Raw genomic sequence first — 21,811 nt, 5'->3', positions numbered from 1 at the left:
CTACGCCCGGAGACCTGGTGGAAGCCTCAGATTGTCCAGCTGCTGGTCCAAGGATGGATTTGGAACGTAGAGGAACTTAAAAGTAAGGGGACAGAGTCCAACACCCTCAGAGGTACCCAAGTGCTGCAGGTGGCAATGTCAACCCTCCTAGAGGTGAAGCTCCTGCCAGACACTAGAGGAAGAAGTCCAGCTGCGGGGTCCAGGAGCTGCAGAAGATCCAAGGAGTCATCTGAGCTGTCCCTCGACGGTCGCCAGATTGCTGGAGGGTCAGTGGCCAGCCAGGTCACCAAAAACACTGGCAAATGCAAGCAGAAGCTGAAGAGAGATTTGCAATATTTTGGGGACTAGCAAGGTCCAGGAGAGACTATCATAGAGGGGGAGTCCGGGCTGGCCCTCTGCATACAGCAAGGCCAGCAGAAGTCATTGGAGCCCCCACCAGTGACCACAGTTGATGGACAGGGAGTCCCAAGGAGGCCTCAGCAGCAGAACAAAACAGAAGCCTCGAGTTGCAGGACAGGGGCTGATCTTCGAGTTGCTGAGTGCTGGAGCCTGGGGCTTCTTGGTGCCTGAAGATCTCCTAGAAGAGGAGTCAAGTCTTGGCAAGAGCATCAGTCGCTGTGCACAGGGGTTCCAGTCCAGTGGCAGGAGCAGGAGCTCAGTCTCCCACGTTTGTCGGAAGACGAGCAGGACCCGGAGGAAGCCATAGACCCACCACCTGTGGTGCAGAACCTTTTGAGGTACGTGGGACAGTAGACCCCACCAGCCGGTTGACTGTCTTGAGGTGCCTGGCGATGCAGGGGAGTGACTCCTTTACTCTAAGGGAGATTCCTTTGTGCTTCCAGATGCCAGTCCTTCTGACCTTGGAGGGTGCACAGCCTTGGATATTTCAGAATTCTTGCAGGATCCAGAGAAACAATGTTCCAATGGGAGTCTTCCCACCAGAAGCAGACTTGTTTGTTTCCAGAGCAGACCAGAGCAATTCCAGAGGCCAGGAGCAGAAGATGTCTTTGAAAGAGTTCCTTGTAGAATCTTGCACAAATCTGAGTACCCACACACGGGGGAGCCCTTAAATTACACTAAAAGGGGGATTTGTCAATCTCTAAGTGACTCACCTGTCGTAGGTTGGAGGGGGGAGTGTAAGGAGCGGGATCGTCACTCCCCTGTTTGTGTGGTTTCGCACCAGAGCGGTAACCGAGGGTTCCTGAACTGGTACAAACTGGATTATGGAAGGAGAGCACCAAATGTGCCATTCAAAGCAGTCTGGTGGTGCTCAGAGGCCACCTCACCGCAGCCCTTGGATACTTATAGGAAATCCTTTGTTCTGCCTTTCCAGCCTGGGCATCAGCAGGAGGGCAGAACAGTGACTGGGGTCATCATGGGCTGGCTGCTAGACCCTTAACACTGCACAGGCCGAACTGGGGGGGGGGGTGTCCTCTAAGGAACCCCCAGAGTACATGGAATCATGCAACTAGCACTGGAATCTGTGTAGTTGCATGATTCCAACATGTTGGCTTCTCCAAACCTAGGCATGTTTGGAATCAATTATGTAGTTGACCACTCGTGTTGAATAGTGTCCATTACATAACTTAAGATGGCTTCCCGGTACTTACAAGGCCCAGGAAAAGGAGCCTGGCATTGGTAGGGGCACCCTGCTCATGCAGGGGAGCCCTCACACTTAAGGACATTCACCCTGCCCTTACGCTGAAGGGTCTACCAAAGGGGTGACTTTCAGTGTCGGAGTGCAATGACCAGGATAGAAGGCAAGCCTTATGTCTGTGGTAAAAGGTGCATGCACCATTTCACGCATGCTGCAGTGGCAGGCATGCAGACAGTTGGCATGGACCATCATGGGTTGCACAATACACACTGCAGCCCATGGGAAAGGTGGGGGGGGGGGGGGGGGGGGGAAGTGGGTTTACCAATGCCCTGCGTACCTTAGTACCATATACTAGTGACTTACATAGGTGCGCCAGTATGCCAATTGTTGGTGTAAAGTTTACCAGCAACCACATTTAGAGGAGAGAGCACAGACACTGGGGTCCTGATTAGCAGGATCCCAGTTAACTACAGTTTAAACACACTGACATTGGGCAACAAATTGGCGTAACTATGCTAGAAAGACTTATCATAGTTCTTGGTTCCTGCATAAGAGGCTGCAGGTGGCAACTGGGGGACCATTTGTCCAACCCAAGGTGGGATTCTGATCTGGAGGGTCTTTGGGCCTTGTTGGCACTGTTGTGCGCTTCAACTCTGGCCAGGGGCTCGGCTACAATGGTGCTTTTTGGTGTTAGACTTTCAACGGTCTAGAACTCACGGTTCTTCTTGGGTGTCTGCAGGGTGCATGGCAGTAGCACCGCTAATCCACAGGAGATGCTGGTAGTTTCTTGGAGTACTGGCAATCCTCCCGTGCTTTTGGTGGCAAAGCAGCTGCAGGACAAGTCAGCTTTGGCACAATTGAGGGCAGCAGGCAGGGTTGAGGCCAAGTAAGTGGCTGCCCCTCAGTTCTTGGTTTTCATGGCTCTTTGGTGTCTTCTTTGGTCCAACACATCTGAGTTCCTGGTAACAGAGAGCCTCCTAAATAATGACTTTAAGGGTATTAAGGGGAGTAGCCAATAGGCTACTTACCTTTGAGGTCCCTGTCATAACTGTCCCCCGAGTGCCTAATTCCACCACTCACAAGATGGTGGAATCCCTACTTTGTGTTTACTGCAAGTAGCCCATCCAAGGTTGTAACTAGTCTGGGAGTGTAAAACGTCTCCGGACTATCTAATTTCCTGCCTGTGCTGGTGCCAAATGGGCCACAGGTCAGGAGTTGCCTTTGCCTGGTCTGGAGAAGCTTGTGTAGGAAAGTACCCTCTTTTTGGCATGGTTACCTGCACTTTTTGCCTTCTGTCAGTATGCTTAAGACTGTTTCTACTTGGATCCTGTTAACCAGGACCCCATTAGTTGTCCTCTCTCTCTACATTTAGTTGCCTAGGACTTTGCAGACCTTGCAATTGGCATACTGGTGTCCCCTTGTAAGTCCCTAGTATATGGTACTAAGCGATCCAGGGCATTGGGGCTGCAGCATGTATTGTGCCACCCAGGGGAGCCCATGCAAGATGTCTGCAGGCCTGCCATTGAAGCATGCGTAAAAAGGTGCATGCACTTTCACTACAGGTCACTAACCCAGAGGCAGGGTGCAGGTCCCTGTGTGGGAGGGCACCCCTGTGTGAGCAGAGGTGCTCCTATGAACTCCAGTTCCATTACACTGGACTTTGGAAGTGCGGGAAAGCCATTTTACCTGTGTACTGGACCTGTGTCCAACTACATAATGGTAACTCTGAACCTGGGCATGTTTGGTATCAAACATGTCGGAATCCTACCCCAACACTGATGTCAGTATTGATTGTATGATTCCATGCACTCTGGGGGCTCCTTAGAAGACCCCCCAGCATTGCTACCACCTGTCTTACAGGGTTTCCCGGGCAGCCCAAGCTGTTGCCACCCGTCAGACAGGTTTCTGCCCTCCTGCTGCTTGATCTGATCAAGCCAAGGAAGGCAGAAAAGGCATTTCCTTTGGGAGGCAATGCCTTTGGGAAAGGGAGGTACCGCCCTCTCCCGTTGGGAATAGGTGTGACTGGCTTGGGAGGGGTAGCCTCCCCAAGCCACTGGTACGCTTTGAAGGGCACATATGATGCCCTCTGTGCATAAACCAGTCCACACTGGTTCAGAGACCCCCAAGTCCGTGCTCTGGCGGGAAACTGGACAATGGAAAGGGAGTGACCACTCCCCTGTCCACCACCCCAGGGGTGGTACTCTGAGATCCTCCAGAGGGTCCCTGGATTCTGCCATCTTGTTTCCATGGTTGGCAGTGTAGGAAGTTGGCTCTGTATGCACTATTTCAAAGTAAGGAATAGTATGCACAGAGTCCAAGGGTTCCCCTTAGAGGTAAGATAGTGGCAAAAAGAGATAATACCAATGCTCTATTTTGTGGTAGTGTGGTCGAGCAGTAGGCTTATCAAAGGAGTAGTGTTAAGCATTTGTTGTACATACACACAGGCAATAAATGAGGAACACTCAGACAAATCCAGCCAATAGGTTTTGTTATAGAAAAATCTTTTCTTAGTTTATTTTAAGAACCACAGGTTCAAATTCTACATGTAATATCTCATTTGAAAGGTATTGCAGGTAAGTACTTTAGGAACTTTGAATAATTACAGTAGCATTTATACTTTTTACATAAAACACATGTAAAGAAATGGCTCCCTGTTGCAGTTACCCCCCACTTTTTGCCTGATACTGATGCTGACTTGACTGAGAAGTGTGCTGGGACCCTGCTAACCAGGCCCCAGCACCAGTGTTCTTTCACCTAAAATGTACCATTGATTCCACAATTGGCACACCCTGGCCTCCAGATAAGTCCCTTGTAACTGGTACCTCTGGTACCAAGGGCCCTGATGCCAGGGAAGGTCTCTAAGGGCTGCAGCATGTATTATGCCACCCTAGAGACCCCTCACTCAGCACAGACACACTGCTTACAAGCCTGTGTGTGCTAGTGAGAACAAACTGAGTAAGTCGACATGGCACTCCCCTCAGGGTGCCATGCCAGCCTCTCACTGCCTATGCAGTATAGGTAAGACACCCCTCTAGCAGGCCTTACAGCCCTAAGGCAGGGTAGCCATAAGAGTATATGGTCTGGGAGTCTGTCAAACACGAACTCCACAGCACCATAATGGCTACACTGAAAACTGGGAAGTTTGGTATCAAACTTCTCAGCACAATAAATGCACACTGATGCCAGTGTACATTTTATTGTAAAATACACCACAGAGGGCACCTTAGAGGTGCCCCCTGAAACTTAACCGACTATCTGTGTAGGCTGACTGGTTCCAGCAGCCTGCCACACTAGAGACATGTTGCTGGCCCCATGGGGAGAGTGCCTTTGTCACTCTGAGGCCAGTAACAAAGCCTGCACTGGGTGGAGATGCTAACACCTCCCCCAGGCAGGAGCTGTAACACCTGGCGGTGAGCCTCAAAGGCTCACCCCTTTGTCACAGCACCGCAGGACACTCCAGCTAGTGGAGTTGCCCGCCCCCTCCGGCCCCGGCCCCCACTTTTGGCGGCAAGGCCGGAGAAAATAATGAGAACAAGGAGGAGTCACTGGCCAGTCAGGACAGCCCCTAAGGTGTCCTGAGGTGACTCTAACTTTTAGAAATCCTCCATCTTGCAGATGGAGGATTCCCCCAATAGGATTAGGGATGTGACCCCCTCCCCTTGGGAGGAGGCACAAAGAGGGTGTACCCACCCTCAGGGCTAGTAGCCATTGGCTACTAACCCCCCAGACCTAAACACACCCTTAAATTTAGTATTTAAGGGCTTCCCTGAACCTAAAGAGTTAGATTCCTGCAACTACAAGAAGGACTGCCGAGCTGAAAGACCCCTTAGGGCTGTAAGGCCTACTAGAGGGGTGACTTATCTATACCTGTATAGGCAGTGAGAGGCTGGCATGGCACCCTGAGGGGAGTGCCATGTCGACTTACTCGTTTTGTTCTCACCAGCACACACAAGCTGGCTAGCAGTGTCTGTGCTGAGTGAGGGGTCTCCAGGGTGGCATAAGACATGCTGCAGCCCTTAGAGACCTTCCTTGGCATCAGGGCCCTCGGTACCAGGGGTACCACTTACAAGGGACTTATCTGGATGCCAGGGTGTGGCAATTGTGGATACAAAAGTACAGGTTAGGGAAAGAACACTGGTGCTGGGGCCTGGTTAGCAGGCCTCAGCACACTTTCAATTCAAAACATAGCATTAGCAAAGGCAAAAAGTCAGGGGGTAACCATGCCAAGGAGGCATTTCCTTACAGCCAGGAACTCCGGAAGCATCTGAGTGACCAGGCAGGTGGCGTCAGAGCCAACTCCTTATAGGTGGTTACCTGGCTAGGTGACCAGCACACCCCCCCCCCCCCCCCCCAATCCCCCTCCGCCCACCAGGGCAGTTTTGGGGTCTCGCTCTTGAGTGGGTCCTCTGATTCAGTTTGCAAGATTCTAGAAGGGCTCCTCTGCGACTTCCACTTGGACTTGTGACCTCTGGAACTGCGCCTCGTACCTCCAGGACCCGACAAGCTGCTTCTAAAGAACACTTCTGCAACTTTGTTTCCAGTGCTCCTTCCAGCAACTTCAACATTTTCACCGGCGCTGCATCCAGTGAGGGCGGCGTGTCATCAGACTGCACTAAAAGAAAGAAGGAATCTCCCTTGGAGTGAAGGAGTCAGTCCTCTGCATCAGGCACCTGCTGCAACGACGACTGGCTGTGTGGATCTCCCCTCATCTTGAGCTGCGTGGATACTGTATCACTGGTGGTGGTCCAGAGTAGTCCTCTATGCCAGCTGTCCAACTTTGGTGGAGTTAAGCCCTTGCCTTCCCACTCAGGACAGTACCCCTGTGCGCCGCGTCTCTTGCAGCTGCCAAGGCTTGTTTTCATCTTCAATGGATCTTCAGGCGATGTGTAGCTCCACTCCTTCCTGCGACGCACAACCTTCTGTGTGGTTCTCCTGTAGTGGTGCCTGAGCTCCTTCGACTTGTGTCCCAGTCCTGGGGGTGCTGCCTCCGCTCCTGTGAGTCCCCCGTGACTCCCCCTCTGGGTTGAGTGCTCCTGGGCCTCGTGGGTTCCCATCAGCACCACTTTTCCACTGACAGCGAGTTTGCCTTCGCCAAGGCTTGTTGGTGGAATTCCTGCACCGACACCCATCTGCAATCTTCCTTCCAGCGTGCGGCTTTGTCTGCATCCATCAGGAACTCTTCTCCGCCTCCAGGGCTGCAGTGCTGACCTGTTCTTCATCACCGTCGATCAACTCCTGCAAGTACTGCTGGGTGGGTAGTAGCTCCTGCACCAAAGAAAGGGGGACCCTGACAAAAATGAGGAGAGAAACCCAGGGAACAAAACTCTAAACAGAGGAAAAATACATCTCTCCTATACAATTTGAACTGTAAGTCATTGATCACTGCTATACGTATTGTAACAAATGTTTTTATTTATATAAATCCAAACAACAATATCTTTAATTCGACAATTTCTAAATACAACAAAACTACAGCATCAATTCCCTACATAGTAATATCAACCAAACAAAAATTTGCTAAAATACAACACAGCACAATGGACAACCACTAAACTCACATCCCAAGACAAAAAACAGAACAACATAGACCACAAAATCATACACAAACTGATATCACACGACAAAATACTGCATAGATATATGAAAACAAAACTCATAAAATGTCACATTCTCACAGGTATTAGTTTAAGGAAAGTCACACATAATCATAAATATACATTGCATCTACTATTGTCAGACTTATAATCTAAAAGTTCATGGTATTACTGAAGGATCTATCCTCCTCCTCCTGGACTCCACTGTGACTCTTGGACTTGGTCCCCTCTCTCCACAGGTCTTCTTTCTTCAGGAATCCACTGCTGGTTTTCTTGCAGTCTTCTCTGGGTGTCTTCTTTTTATTCTTTTTCCTCTTTTTGTGTGGTTTGGGGAAATCCCAGTTGTAAGGAAATGCCTCCTTGGCACGGTTACTCCCTGACTTTTTGCCTTTGCTGGTGCCAAGTTATGATTTGAAAGTTTGCTGAGGCCTGCTAACCAGGCCCCAGCACCAGTGTTCTTTCCCTAACCTGTACTTTTGTTTCCACAATTGGCACACCCTGGCATCCAGGTAAGTCCCTTGTAACTGGTACCCCTGGTACCAAGGGCCCTGATGCCAGAGAAGGTCTCTAAGGGCTGCAGAATGTCTTATGCCACCCCGGGTACCCCTCACTCAGCACAGACACAATGCTTGCCAGCTTGTGTGTGCTGGTGGGGAGAAAATGACTACTTCGACATGGCACTCCCCTCAGGGTGCCATGCCAACCTCTCACTGCCTATGGCATAGATAAGTCACCCCTCTAGCAGGCCTTACAGCCCTAAGGCAGGGTGCACTATACCATAGGTGAGGGCATAGGTGCATGAGTACTATGCCCCTACAGTGTCTAAGCAAAACCTTAGACATTGTAAGTGCAGGGTAGCCATAAGCGTATATGGTCTGGGAGTCTGTCCAACACGAACTCCACAGCACCATAATGGCTACACTGAAAACTGGGAAGTTTGGTACCAAACTTCTCAGCACAATAAATGCACACTGATGCCAGTGTACATTTTATTGTGAAATACATCCCAGAGGGCATCTTAGAGATGCCCCCTGAAAGCCTCAAAGGCTCACCCCCTTTATTACAGCACAACAGGGCATCCCAGCTAGTGGAGATTCCCGCCCCCACGGCCCCACTTTTGGCGGCAAGGCCAGAGGAGATAATGAGAAAAACAAGGAGTCACTGGCCAGTCAGGACAACCCCTATGGTGTCCTGAGCTGAGGTGACTGACTTTTAGATATCCTCCATCTTGCAGATGGAGGATTCCCCAATAGGATTAGGGATGTGCCTCCCCCTCCCCTCAGGGAGGAGGCACAAAGAGGGTGTAGCCACCCTCAGGGCTAGTAGCCATTGGCTACTAATCCCCCAGACCTAAACACATCCCTAAATCGAGTATTTAGGGGCCCCCCGATCCAAGCAAGATAGATTCCTGCAACCTGAAGACGAAGACGGACTGCTGACCTGAAAGCCCTGCAGAGAAGACGGAGACACCAACTGCTTTGGCCCCAGCTCTACCGGCCTGTCTCCCCACTTCAAGAAAAACTGCAACAGCAACACGTTCCCCAGGGTCCAGCGACCACTGGAGCCTCAGAGGACTACCCTGCATCTAAAAGGACCAAGAACTCCCGAGGACAGCAGCTCTGCTCCAAAGAAGAAACAACTTTGCAACAAACAACTTTTAAAGGACTGCACGTTTCCCACCGGAAGCGTGAGACTTTGCACTCTGCTCCTGACCCCCCCCCCCCTTCCCGGAGCCCTACAAAACCCCCCTGGTCTGCCCTCAGAAGACACGGGTACTTACCTACTGGAAGCGGGGCACCCCCTTCTCCATTGAAGCCTATGCGTTTTGGGCACCACTTTGATCTCTGCACCTGACCGGCCCTGAGCTGCTGGTCTGGTAACTTTGGGGTTGCACTGAACCCCCAACGGTGGGCTACCTTGGACCCAACTTTGAACCCTGTAGGTGGTTTACTTACCTGCAAAACTAACAAATACTTACCTCCCCCAGAAACTGTTGAAATTTGCACTGTCTAGTTTTAAAATAGCTTATTGCCAAAACTGTACTTGACTTGTTATTTTGCTGATTCAAAGTTCCTATGATACCGGAGTGAAGTACCTTTCATTTGAAGTATTGATTGTAAATCTTGAACCTGTGGTTCTTAAAATAAACTAAGAAAATATATTTTTGTATACAAAAACCTATTGGACTGGAATTGTCTGAGTGTGTGTTCTTCATTTATTGCCTGTGTGTGTACAACAAATGCTTAACACTACTCCTTTGATAAGCCTACTGCTCGACCACACTACCACAAAATAGAGCATTAGAATTATCTCTTTTTGCCACTATCTTACCTCTAAGGGGAACCCTTGGACTCTGTGCATGCTATTTCTTACTTTGAAATAGTATATACAGAGCCAACTTCCTACACCAGTGATTTACTTCTGCTTTCCTGGTTGGGGGGGGGAGGATGTTAATTACCTCTGTGGTTTTCTGTGACTCCCCTCTACACATTCCACTTACCTAGGCCTGTTTCTGATTACTAGTGTACAAATGCAGTGTGCATTACTTACCTCCTAAGGGAGTATTTATTGTCTTTTAGTAATTTTGGTATTGTCTCTAAAATAAAGTACCTTTATTGTTGTAACACTAAGTATTTTCTTTCATGTGTGTAAGTGCTGTGTGACTACAGTGGCATTGCATGAGCTTTGCATGTCTCCTAGATAAGTCTTGGCTGCTCATCCACACCTCCTCTAGCGAGCGCTGGCTTCCTAGACACTGCCTCCACTTCACTAAGAGGGGAAACCTGGACCTTGTGTAAGGTGATAACACCATAGGTGTCCACCCACACACCAGGCCAGCTTTCTACAAACGCAAACTCCATCTGCAAAACCCTGGCCACATTGTTCACACTGTTACCTAATCAGACTCCTTTCTTTTGCCTCTCCCTTTCACGCTCCATAGTTTTCACAAAAACACATGTAATTGATAAATGCTTTACGTAAAAAAACACAGATCTTCAAAACAGATCTCACGACAGTGGGAGAGCCAATACTCCAATATTCACTGCACTCTGATAACTCGCTCCATAATGCTTTGCATGCCATTACTTTTGGAAAACATTTTTGCCCATAACTCAGCCAGTGGTGGTCTTAGGACAATGGCACCACCACCAAAATGTTCATGAGAATGTGCTCTTTCTGTCTTCGTCATCTTTGGCTCCCTGCACTAGGTTAGTAGGGACCCCAAAATAACCACCTCTCCCACAATTCAGTGTCTGTTTGAGCGATCATGGCCTGAACCTTTGTTTTACAGCTGGATGTAGTTTGTGTTTTAAGGGCTTTGTTTGTAATATTGCAGTAGACTGTCCTCTAGGGGCTATGTTCATGGTTAAATGACTTTCTGCCATTTTCCTTTCTTGTGGTTATGCCCTCTAGGGGCTAACTATATGGTTACATGCCCATATTTCTTACAAGTGCTATTTTCATTGTGGTGTCATCTAAGGGCTGTTCTAAGCATTACAGTCAACATAGCACAATATTTGCAGGCACGAAAACTCACCCCATAATGCTTTGCAGGGCATTACTTTTACAAACCATATTTGCTCATGAATCAGCCTGTGGTGGTCCTAGGACAATGGGACCACTTTGAAAACATTCAGCACAGTGTGTTCTTTCCGTCTACATCATCTTTGGGTCCCCACACTAGGTTACTGGGAACCCCAAAGTGACAAGCACTCTCACAGGAAAATTGTTTTACAGCTGGGAGTAATTTGTGTTTTAAAGGTCTTTTTCTTGTAATTTCAGTGCAGTTGACCTGCTAGCCCTAAAAATGTGTAATACGCTATGCCCTCTAGGGGCTAATTATAAGGTTACAGTGTATTACTTTAAGACATTCTGTTCATGTGGTTATGCTCTCTAGGGGCTGACCATATAGTTACATGACCATGTTTATTACAAATCGTATTTGCATTGTGATGTGCTCTAGGGGGCTGTTCTGAGCATTACGGTCGAATGCCAAGTTTATTTCTGATAAAGGTATGTTCGATGGCATCTGTCGCTGTAGATACGCATGTTCTGCAATAGCTCGCCATCTGGTGTTGGGCCGGAGTGTTACAAGTTGTTTTTCTTCGAAGAAGTCTTTCGAGTCACGGGACCGAGTGACTCCTCCTTTTGTCTCCATTGCGCATGGGCGTCGACTCCATCTTCGATTGTTTTTTTTTCCGCCATCGGGTTCGGACGTGTTCCTGTCGCTCCGAGTTTCGGAACGGAAAAAATAGTTAATTTCGGAAGATTTTCGTCGGTATTGTTGCGTTCGGGATCGGCGTACTTAGATTCCACACCGCATCGAAGATCGAAGAGCTCCGGTGCCCTTCGGGGTAGTTTTTCGATCCTCCGTCGGGGCCTGGTCGGCCCGACCGCGTGCTGAAGAACGCCGATGGAACGGACCCCGTTCCGTTTCTGCCCCAAATGCCACAATAAATACCCCTACACAGACCAACACTTGGTCTGCAACCTGTGCCTGTCACCTGAGCACAGCGAAGACACCTGCGAGGCCTGTCGTGCGTTCCGGTCCCGAAAAACACTCCGAGACCGTCGAGCCAGAAGACTTCAAATGGCGTCCGCACCGACAGCCCAACGGGAGTTCGAGGAACAAGAAGAGGAAGGTTCCTTCTCGATCCAAGACTCAGACTCCGAAGGATTCGACGATACACAAACCGTGAGTAAGACGTCGAAAACCACACAAAGAAACATTTACAAGGCCCAGGGGACGCCACTGCCACCAGGCCATGGCTCGACCCATAAATTCGGTGACCGACCTTCGGCACCGAAAAAGGCCCAAACAGTGCCGAGATCGTCCGACTCCGGTCGAGACACAGGCACGCAGCCTTCTCGGGACCGAGAAAGTGCTGGAGACAAGCCTCGACACCGAGATGCCGGTGTCGACACGGCTCTACGCCGAGACAGCGGCACCGAAACAGATCGACGCCGAGAGGTTTCGGCCCCGAAAAGGAAAAAAGTCACCTCGGAGCCGAAAAAACACGCAGACAAAGTTTCGATGCCGAAACAAACTGCAAGCGACCCAGCTTCAGGCTCTTATACAGAAGAGCACTCGCTAACCTCCCAAATGCAAAAGCATAGGTTTGAGGAAGAGCTACAAGCAACTGATGTGGACCATACGCAAAAGCGTATCTTCATTCAGCAGGGGACAGGAAAAATAAGCACCCTTCCCCCCATTAGGAGAAAGAGAAGGTTGGAGTTCCAGACGGAACAAGCACCACAACCAAAAGTGGTGAAAAGAGTTACACCACCACCCTCTCCTCCGCCCGTAATTAACGTTTCACCAGCACAAACGCCATCACACTCCCCAGCTCACACCACCATGAGCCAGGGTGACCAAGATCAGGACGCATGGGACCTATACGACGCCCCAGTGTCAGATAACAGCCCGGAGGCATACCCTACAAAACCATCTCCACCAGAAGACAGCACCGCGTACTCTCAGGTGGTGGCTAGAGCAGCACAATTTCACAACGTAAGCCTCCACTCAGAACAGGTCGAGGATGATTTCTTGTTCAACACACTCTCCTCCACCCACAGCTCATACCAAAGCCTGCCTATGCTCCCTGGTATGCTCCGGCACGCAAAAGACATATTTAAGGACCCAGTCAAAAGTAGGGCAATCACACCAAGGGTGGAAAAAAAGTATAAGCCGCCTCCTACGGACCCGGTTTTCATCACAACACAGCTGCCACCAGAGTCTGTTGTTGTAGGAGCAGCTAGGAAAAGGGCCAACTCTCACACATCTGGAGATGCACCACCCCCAGATAAAGAAAGCCGCTAGTTCGATGCAGCTGGTAAGAGAGTCGCAGCACAAGCTGCAAACCAGTGGCGCATCGCGAACTCCCAGGCACTACTTGCGCGCTATGACAGAGCCCACTGGGACGAGATGCAACATCTCATCGAACATCTGCCCAAAGACTTCCAAAATAGGGCAAAACAAGTGGTTGAGGAGGGACAGGCCATCTCCAACAACCAGATACGTTCCTCCATGGACGCTGCAGATACAGCTGCACGGACAATTAATACATCTGTAACTATCAGAAGGCATGCATGGCTCCGAACGTCTGGATTTAAACCAGAGATTCAACAAGCAGTTCTCAATATGCCTTTTAATCAAAAAGAACTGTTCGGTCCAGAAGTGGACACAGCGATTGAGAAACTCAAAAAAGATACGGACACTGCCAAAGCCATGGGCGCACTCTACTCCCCGCAGAGCAGAGGGAATTACAGCACATTCCGTAAAACGCCCTTTCGAGGGGGGTTTCGGGGTCAAAGCACACAAGCCAGCACCTCACATGCGACACCGTCCACTTACCAGTGACAGTATAGAGGAGGTTTTCGGGGACAATATAGAGGGCAATTCCCTAGAAATAGAGGGAGATTTCAAAGCCCCAAAACCCCTACTACTAAACAATGACTCACATGTCACTCACCCCCTCCACACAACACCAGTGGGGGGAAGAATAGGTCATTATTACAAAGCATGGGAGGAAATCACTACAGACACTTGGGTTCTAGCAATTATCCAACATGGTTATTGCATAGAATTTCTACAATTCCCTCCAAACATACCACCAAAAGCACAAAATTTAACAACACACCATTCCAATCTCCTGGAGATAGAAGTGCAGGCACTATTGCAAAAGAATGCAATCGAAATAGTGCCAAACACACAAATAAACACAGGAGTTTACTCACTGTACTTTCTGATACCAAAGAAGGACAAAACGCTGAGACCAATCCTAGACCTCAGAGTAGTGAACACTTTCATCAAATCAGACCACTTCCACATGGTCACACTACAAGAAGTATTGCCATTGCTAAAACTTCACGACTACATGGCAACTTTAGACCTCAAGGATGCTTATTTCCATATACCAATACACCCATCGCACAGGAAATACCTAAGGTTTGTATTCAAAGGAATACATTACCAATTCAAGGTACTGCCTTTCGGATTAACAACCGCACCAAGAGTCTTTACCAAATGTCTAGCAGTAGTCGCAGCACACATAAGAAGGCAGCAAATACATGTGTTCCCATATCTAGACGACTGGCTAATCAAGGCCCATTCGTTCATACAGTGCTCAAATCACACAAATCAGATCATACAAACCCTCTTCAAACTCGGGTTCACCGTCAATTTCACAAAATCCAAAATTCTGCCACGCAAGGTACAACAATACCTGGGAGCCATAATAGACACATCAAAGGGAGTAGCCACTCCAAGTCCACAAAGAATTCAAAATTTCAACACCATCATACAACGCATGTATCCAACACAAAAGATACAGGCAAAGATGGTATTACAACTCCTAGGCATGATGTCATCATGCATAGCCATTGTCCCAAACGCAAGACTGCACATGAGGCCATTACAACAATGCCTAGCATCACAGTGGTCTCAAGCACAGGGTCACCTTCTAGATCTGGTGTTAATAGACCGCCAAACTTACCTCTCGCTTCTGTGGTGGAACAACATAAATTTAAACAAGGGGCGGCCTTTCCAAGACCCAGTGCCACAATACGTAATAACAACAGATGCTTCCATGACAGGGTGGGGAGCACACCTCGATCAACACAGCATACAAGGACAATGGAACGTACATCAAACAAAACTGCATATCAATCACCTAGAACTTCTAGCAGTTTTTCAAGCACTAAAAGCTTTCCAACCAATAATAGTTCACAAATACATTCTCGTCAAAACAGACAACATGACAACAATGTATTATCTAAACAAGCAGGGAGGGACGCACTCCACGCAGTTAAGCCTGCTAGCACAAAAAATTTGGCATTGGGCAATTCACAACCAAATTCGCCTAATTGCACAGTTTATACCAGGGATACAAAATCAACTCGCAGACAATCTCTCTCGAGATCACCAACAAGTCCACGAATGGGAAATTCACCCCCAAATTCTGAACACTTATTTCAAACTCTGGGGAACACCTCAGATAGACTTGTTTGCGACAAGGGAGAACGCAAAATGCCAAAACTTCGCATCCAGGTACCCACACAAACAATCCCAAGGCAATGCCCTATGGATGAACTGGTCAGGGATATTTGCTTACGCTTTTCCTCCTCTCCCTCTCCTTCCTTACCTGGTAAACAAACTCAGTCAAAGCAAACTCAAACTCATATTGATAGCACCAACTTGGGCAAGGCAACCCTGGTACACAAAGCTGCTAGACCTATCAGTGGTACCCTGCATCAAATTGCCCAACAGGCCAGATCTGTTGACACAGCACAACCAAAAGATCAGACACCCAGATCCAGCATCGCTGAATCTAGCAATCTGGCTCCTGAAATCCTAGAATTCGGGCACTTACAACTTACCCAAGAATGTATGGAAGTCATAAAACAAGCAAGAAGGCCATCCACCAGGCACTGCTATGCAAGTAAATGGAAGAGGTTTGTTTGCTACTGCCATATTAATCAAATACAACCATTACACACAACTCCAGAACATGTAGTGGGTTACTTGCTTCACTTACAAAAATCTAACCTAGCTTTCTCTTCCATTAAGATTCACCTTGCAGCAATATCTGCATACCTGCAGACTACCTATTCAACTTCCCTATATAGAATACCAGTCATTAAAGCATTCATGGAGGGCCTTAGGAGAATTATACCACCAAGAACACTACCTGTTCCTTCATGGAACCTAAATGTTGTCCTAACTAGACTTATGGGTCCACCTTTTGAACCCATGCACTCCTGCGACATACAGTTCCTAACCTGGAAGGTGGCATTTCTCATCGCCATTACTTCCCTGAGAAGAGTAAGCGAGATTCAGGCGTTCACTATACAGGAACCTTTTATACAACTACACAAAAATAAAGTCGTCCTAAGGACCAATCCTAAATTTTTGCCAAAGATTATTTCACCGTTCCAGCTAAATCAAACAGTGGAACTTCCAGTGTTCTTTCCACAGCCAGATACCGTAGCTGAAAGGGCACTACATACATTAGATGTCAAAAGAGCATTGATGTATTACATTGACAGAACAAAGAACATCAGAAAGACTAAACAACTCTTTATTGCATTTCAAAAACCTCATGCAGGAAACCCAATTTCAAAACAAGGTATAGCCAGATGGATAGTTAAATGCATCCAAATCTGCTACCTTAAAGCTAAACGACAGCTGCCCATTACACCAAGGGCACACTTTCTAGGAAACATCCCAATGCAAGAAATATGTAAGGCAGCCACATGGTCTACGCCTCACACATTCACCAAGCACTACTGTGTAGACGTGTTATCCGCACAACAAGCCACAGTAGGTCAAGCCGTATTAAGGACATTATTTCAAACTACTTCCACTCCTACAGGCTAATCCACCGCTTTTGGGGAAATAACTGCTTACTAGTCTATGCAGAACATGCGTATCTACAGCGACAGATGCCATCGAACTGAAAATGTCACTTACCCAGTGTACATCTGTTCGTGGCATCAGTCGCAGTAGATTCGCATGTGCCCACCCGCCTCCCCGGGAGCCTGTAGCAGTTTGGAAGTTACCTTCAATTATTTATATATGTATCATCTCAACCTTAAATAGGTGCATACTTAGTCACTCCATTGCATGGGCACTATTACTACAATTCAACTCCTACCTCACCCTCTGCGGGGAAAAACAATCGAAGATGGAGTCGACGCCCATGCGCAATGGAGACAAAAGGAGGAGTCACTCGGTCCCGTGACTCGAAAGACTTCTTCGAAGAAAAACAACTTGTAACACTCCGGCCCAACACCAGATGGCGAGCTATTGCAGAACATGCGAATCTACTGCGACTGATGCCACGAACAGATGTACACTGGGTAAGTGACATTTTCATTATTGGATTTACAGGATAATTGTATGCGTTTTATTAATCTCTCCGTATTGCACTTATGACCATGATTCAGGACAACTTAACACCCTTATTACACTTATAATTTATTAATTTATTTGTCATCTCATCCATGGCGGTCTTGTGTTAGGATTTGTTAGCCAGCAGCTCTGATGGAGGGGTGGTGAAAGTGGTATTCTATTGGAATTAGCATGACAGACTTAAATTAGGATGCTAAATGGCAGCATTTTCATTTTTGGCTGCAGATCGAGAGAGAAGGTAAATGGAAGTGCTTCAGTGGCTTGCAGGGCAACTGGAATTATGTGACCGGAAAAGACCAAAATGAGGCAGGGTTCACCAATTTATGTGGCAAGAAAAGTCCATTATGAATTTACAATGCCAATAGCTTTAAACTCAAGCAAATGCGAGACCTATTGCATTGCAAATGCTTGTTTTAAATGCAGTTGGCCAATGTAGCCTTCCTTATAGGCTTCAAAACATTGTCTTCAGTGTCTCTCCAGACCTTACTGAAGAAAGGTGAACATATACACTTAAGAAAACATATTGTAAAGAAGAGGTCCGGGATCAGTGCACGTGGGTGGGATTATTCAGTGTTTGAATTCAATGAAGAATTCTCTGAGAGAACTAGGAAGCCATTTATTATTTTCCGTCATGTGCCGTGGTTGACGAGAGGCATTCAACTTGTGTCCCACAGACCCCCAGCACTCATCTTACATACACAGTACTACCATAAATGGGCGACTCCAGGTGTTGAGTTGCATTTTCTTTTTTTTAAACAAAATGGGGGACACATTTCTCATTTTTTCTAATGGGGAAATATATTTTCTCATGTTCCACTATCAAGGAAGATTCCTTGATGGTGAATGTATGGTTGCGATGGTATGTGTAAAACCACTGCGTTAGCAGAAGGTAGCTATGAAGCCCAGTTGTAGAATGGGTACTGCCAGGTCAGGGCTTTAACGGGAGACCAGCAAGGGGGAAGTAGTCTGCCTGTGCTTTGAGCATCTTGGGAGTTTGTAAGAAATAGGTTTTTATGTCTGGTAGTACATGTTACATCTGTTCTAGGTCATGCTTCTTTCGCTGTGAAACCACACTCTTATTATAATCTGATGTTGTTGCTTATCCGGGTCTTGTGGTTTGCTCTTCTTTCAGTGAAACAGAGAATGGTGATGACTGTGTGTTGATAGTGGATGACGACTGCGAAGAACAAGTGGAGGAAGTGGAGCAGGACGTGCAGGAGATCACAGACGAGGAAGAGAAACGTCTAGAAGGTAAGCCCAGTCCATCTTAGAAGCCAATTGTCCTTTGGGGGTGATCTCCAGTAGAGCGCAGATGGCCACAGGTCGGATCGCCCATGAAATGGTAGGCAAATGCACACCTCAGGCTTCTTTGAAATGCTTGCCGAGCCAGATTAGTCAACCATCATTATTATAGTGCCTAAAACTGAACCAACTTGCACCTAGTGAGTGGTATCATTGGACGTTAAGCCTCTTAGAACAGATTGTTTCACAGAGGCATTACTCTGATGCTTCTGGTGTTGTGAATATATTCCACTTCACAAGGGCACAGTCTGCGAAACCCTTCCTTAGGGTTCTTGCAGGCATTTCTAGGTGTCACGAGTTGTGTGCTGATCGTAATGCTCCGCCTGGAGTGTGGGGCACAAATGAATCTGCCGGGTATACCTCCGTTTTCACACTTGCTGTTATACGAGTGAGAACTAAACATTTATGTTTGATTTGTTAAGCTGTCAACAACCGGCATTACCGAAACCTCCCCAGCATTGAATTTTTCATATAAACATTTGTTTAAATCATCTCCTTAGTAATGTCAAAATAGCAATGTGTATTGTGAAACATAGCTTACCGTACCTCATTGAAAGTGATTTAAATTTCAGCTAGTGTTGAGAGCATAGTAAACCCTAGCGCCCACTGTAGGAGGCTGGACTGGCTTATAGTGAGTACCAAGGGGTACTTGCACCTTGCACCAGGCCCAGTTAGCCGTTATTAGTGTATAGGGTGTCTAGCAGCTTAGGCTGATAGATAATGGTAGCTTAGCAGAGCAGCTTAGGCTGAGCTAGGAGACGAGTGAAGCTCCTACAGTACCACTAGTGTCATATGCACAATATCATAAGAAAACACAAAACACAGATATACTAAAAATAAAGGTACTTTATTTTTATGACAATATGCCAAAAGTATCTCAGTGAGTACCCTCAGTATGAGGATAGCAAATATACACAAGATATATGTACACAATACCAAAATATGCAGTAATAGTATTAGAAAACAGTGCAAACAATGTATAGTTACAATAGGATGCAATGGGGACACATAGGGATAGGGGCAACACAAACCATATACTCCAAAAGTGGAATGCGAACCACGAATGGACCCCAAACCTATGTGACCTTGTAGAGGGTTGCTGGGACTGTAAGAAAACAGTTAGGGTTAGAAAAATAGCCCACCCCAAGACCCTGAAAAGTGAGTGCAAAGTGCACTAAAGTTCCCCAAAGGACATAGAAGTTGTGATAGGGCAGTGGTTCCCAATCTGTGCGCCGCGGCTCGCTGGTGCGCCATCAAAACTAGCCAGGGGCGCCGCACACAGTTTGGGAACCACTGAGCTATTTATAGCCCTTGGGCCAGTTCGTACAAAATAAAACTACTCAGTTGTAGCAGCTCTTTTTTAATTTTGTCCTTGAGCGCCCTCTGGTGGTTAAACACAACTAAAGGGATTCTACATTTCACAATATTTAAACAGTTATGTTATAACTACATAAAAATGAGACCTGCCCATTTTACTAGGGTTACCGTCAACCAATATTTTCCCCTTACTAAAAAACCCTATGCATGCTGTAATTAAACAACTGTTACATTTTTATTTTTTACAGTTATATATAGAATTACAATACCTTCATTGGCGTCATCCCAATTCTTTTCAGGGAGAAAAATGGATGTACTCCCTAGGCCAGGCTTACATCCCCCACCCGCCAACAAAAAGTAACATAATGGGGAGCCGCAGCCAGTGGCCAATAGATCAAGGGAGCCGTGGGTCGAAAATGTTTGGAAACCACTGTGATAGGGGAATTCTGCAGGAAAGACACAAATCAGCAATGCAACAACGATGGATTTCCAAACGAGGGTACCTGTGGAACAAGGGGACCAAGTCCAAAAGTCACAAGCAAGTCGGAGATGGGCAGATGCCCAGGAAATGCCAGCTGTGGGTGCAAAGAAGCTGCTACTGGACAGTAGAAGCTGAAGATTCTGCAGGAACGACAAGGGCTAGGAACGTCCCCTTTGGAGGACGGATCCCTCACGCCGTGGAGAGTCGTGCAGAAGTGTTTTCCTGAAGAAAGACCGCCAACAAGCCTTGCTAGCTGCAAATCGTGCGGTTAGGGTTTTTGGATGCTGCTGTGGCCCAGGAGGGACCAGGATGTCGCCAATTGCGTCTGGGGACAGAGGGGGCGTTGTGCAAGACAAGGAGCCCTCTCAGAAACAGGCCGCACCCGCAGAAGTGCCGGAACAGGCACTACGAAGTGGAGTGAAACGGTGCTCACCCGAAGTTGCACAAAGGAGTCCCACGCCGCCGGAGGACAACTTAGGAGGTCGTGCAATGCAGGTTAGAGTGCCGTGGACCCAGGCTTGGCTGTGCACAAAGGATTTCCGCCGGAAGTGCACGCAGGCCGGAGTTGCTGCAAAAGTCGCGGTTCCCAGCAATGCAGTCTGGCATGGGGAGGCAAGGACTTACCTCCACCAAACTTGGACTGAAGAGTCACTGGACTGTGGGAGTCACTTGGACAGAGTTGCTGGATTCAAGGGACCTCGCTCATCGTGCTGAGAGGAGACCCAGGGTACCGGTGATGCAGTTCTTTGGTGCCTGCGGTTGCAGAGGGACAATTCCGTCGACCCACAGGAGATTTCTTCGGAGCTTCTAGTGCAGAGAGGAGGCAGACTACCCCCCACAGGATGCACCACCAGGAAAGCAGCCGAGAAGGCGGCAGGATCAGCGTTACAGAGTTGCAGTAGTCGTCTTTGCTACTTTGTTGCAGTTTTGCAGGCTTCCAGCGCGGTCAGCAGTCGATTCCTTGGCAGAAGGTGAAGGGAGACATGCAGAGGAACTCGGATGAGCTCTTGCATTCGTTATCTAAGGAATCCCCAAAGACAGAGACCCTAAATAGCCAGAAAAGAGGGTTTGGCTACTTAGGAGAGAGGATAGGCTAGCAACACCTGAAGGAGCCTATCAGAAGGAGTCTCTGACGTCACCTGCTGGCACTGGCCACTTGGAGCAGTCCAGTGGGCCAGCAGCACCTCTGTTTCCAAGATGGCAGAGGTCTGGAGCACACTGGAGGAGCTCTGGGCACCTCCCAGGGGAGGTGCAGGTCAGGGGAGTGGTCACTCCCCTTTCCTTTGTCCAGTTTCGCGCCAGAGCAGGGCTGAGGGGTCCCTGAACCGGTGTAGACTGGCTTATGCAGAAATGGGCACCATCTGTGCCCATGAAAGCATTTCCAGAGGCTGGGGGAGGCTACTCCTCCCCAGCCCTAACACCATTTTCCAAAGGGAGAGGGTGTAACACCCTCTCTCTGAGGAAGTCCTTTGTTCTGCCTTCCTGGGCCAGGCCTGGCTGGACCCCAGGAGGGCAGAAACCTGTCTGAGGGGTTGGCAGCAGCAGCTGCAGTGAAACCCCGGGAAAGGCAGTTTGGCAGTGCCAGGGTCTGTGCTAGAGACCCATGG

General features: G+C 48.1%; 1 protein-coding gene across 1 annotated transcript in view; it reads left to right on the top strand.

Moving 5' to 3' along the window:
* LOC138260865 (protein SET-like) overlaps positions 1-21,811 on the top strand; it is a 93,275-nt gene that overhangs the window by 38,717 nt on the left and 32,747 nt on the right. The window contains exon 6 of the mRNA XM_069209298.1: positions 18,237-18,355. Within this exon, the coding sequence (XP_069065399.1) occupies positions 18,237-18,355 (119 nt within the window). The remainder of the gene's footprint in view (positions 1-18,236; positions 18,356-21,811) is intronic.

This window comes from Pleurodeles waltl, chromosome 10 (assembly GCF_031143425.1).
Source record: "Pleurodeles waltl isolate 20211129_DDA chromosome 10, aPleWal1.hap1.20221129, whole genome shotgun sequence".
Lineage (NCBI taxonomy): Eukaryota > Metazoa > Chordata > Amphibia > Caudata > Salamandridae > Pleurodeles > Pleurodeles waltl.
The sequence above is the reverse complement of the archived record's forward strand: the minus strand, read 5'-3'. Positions and strand labels throughout refer to the sequence as shown.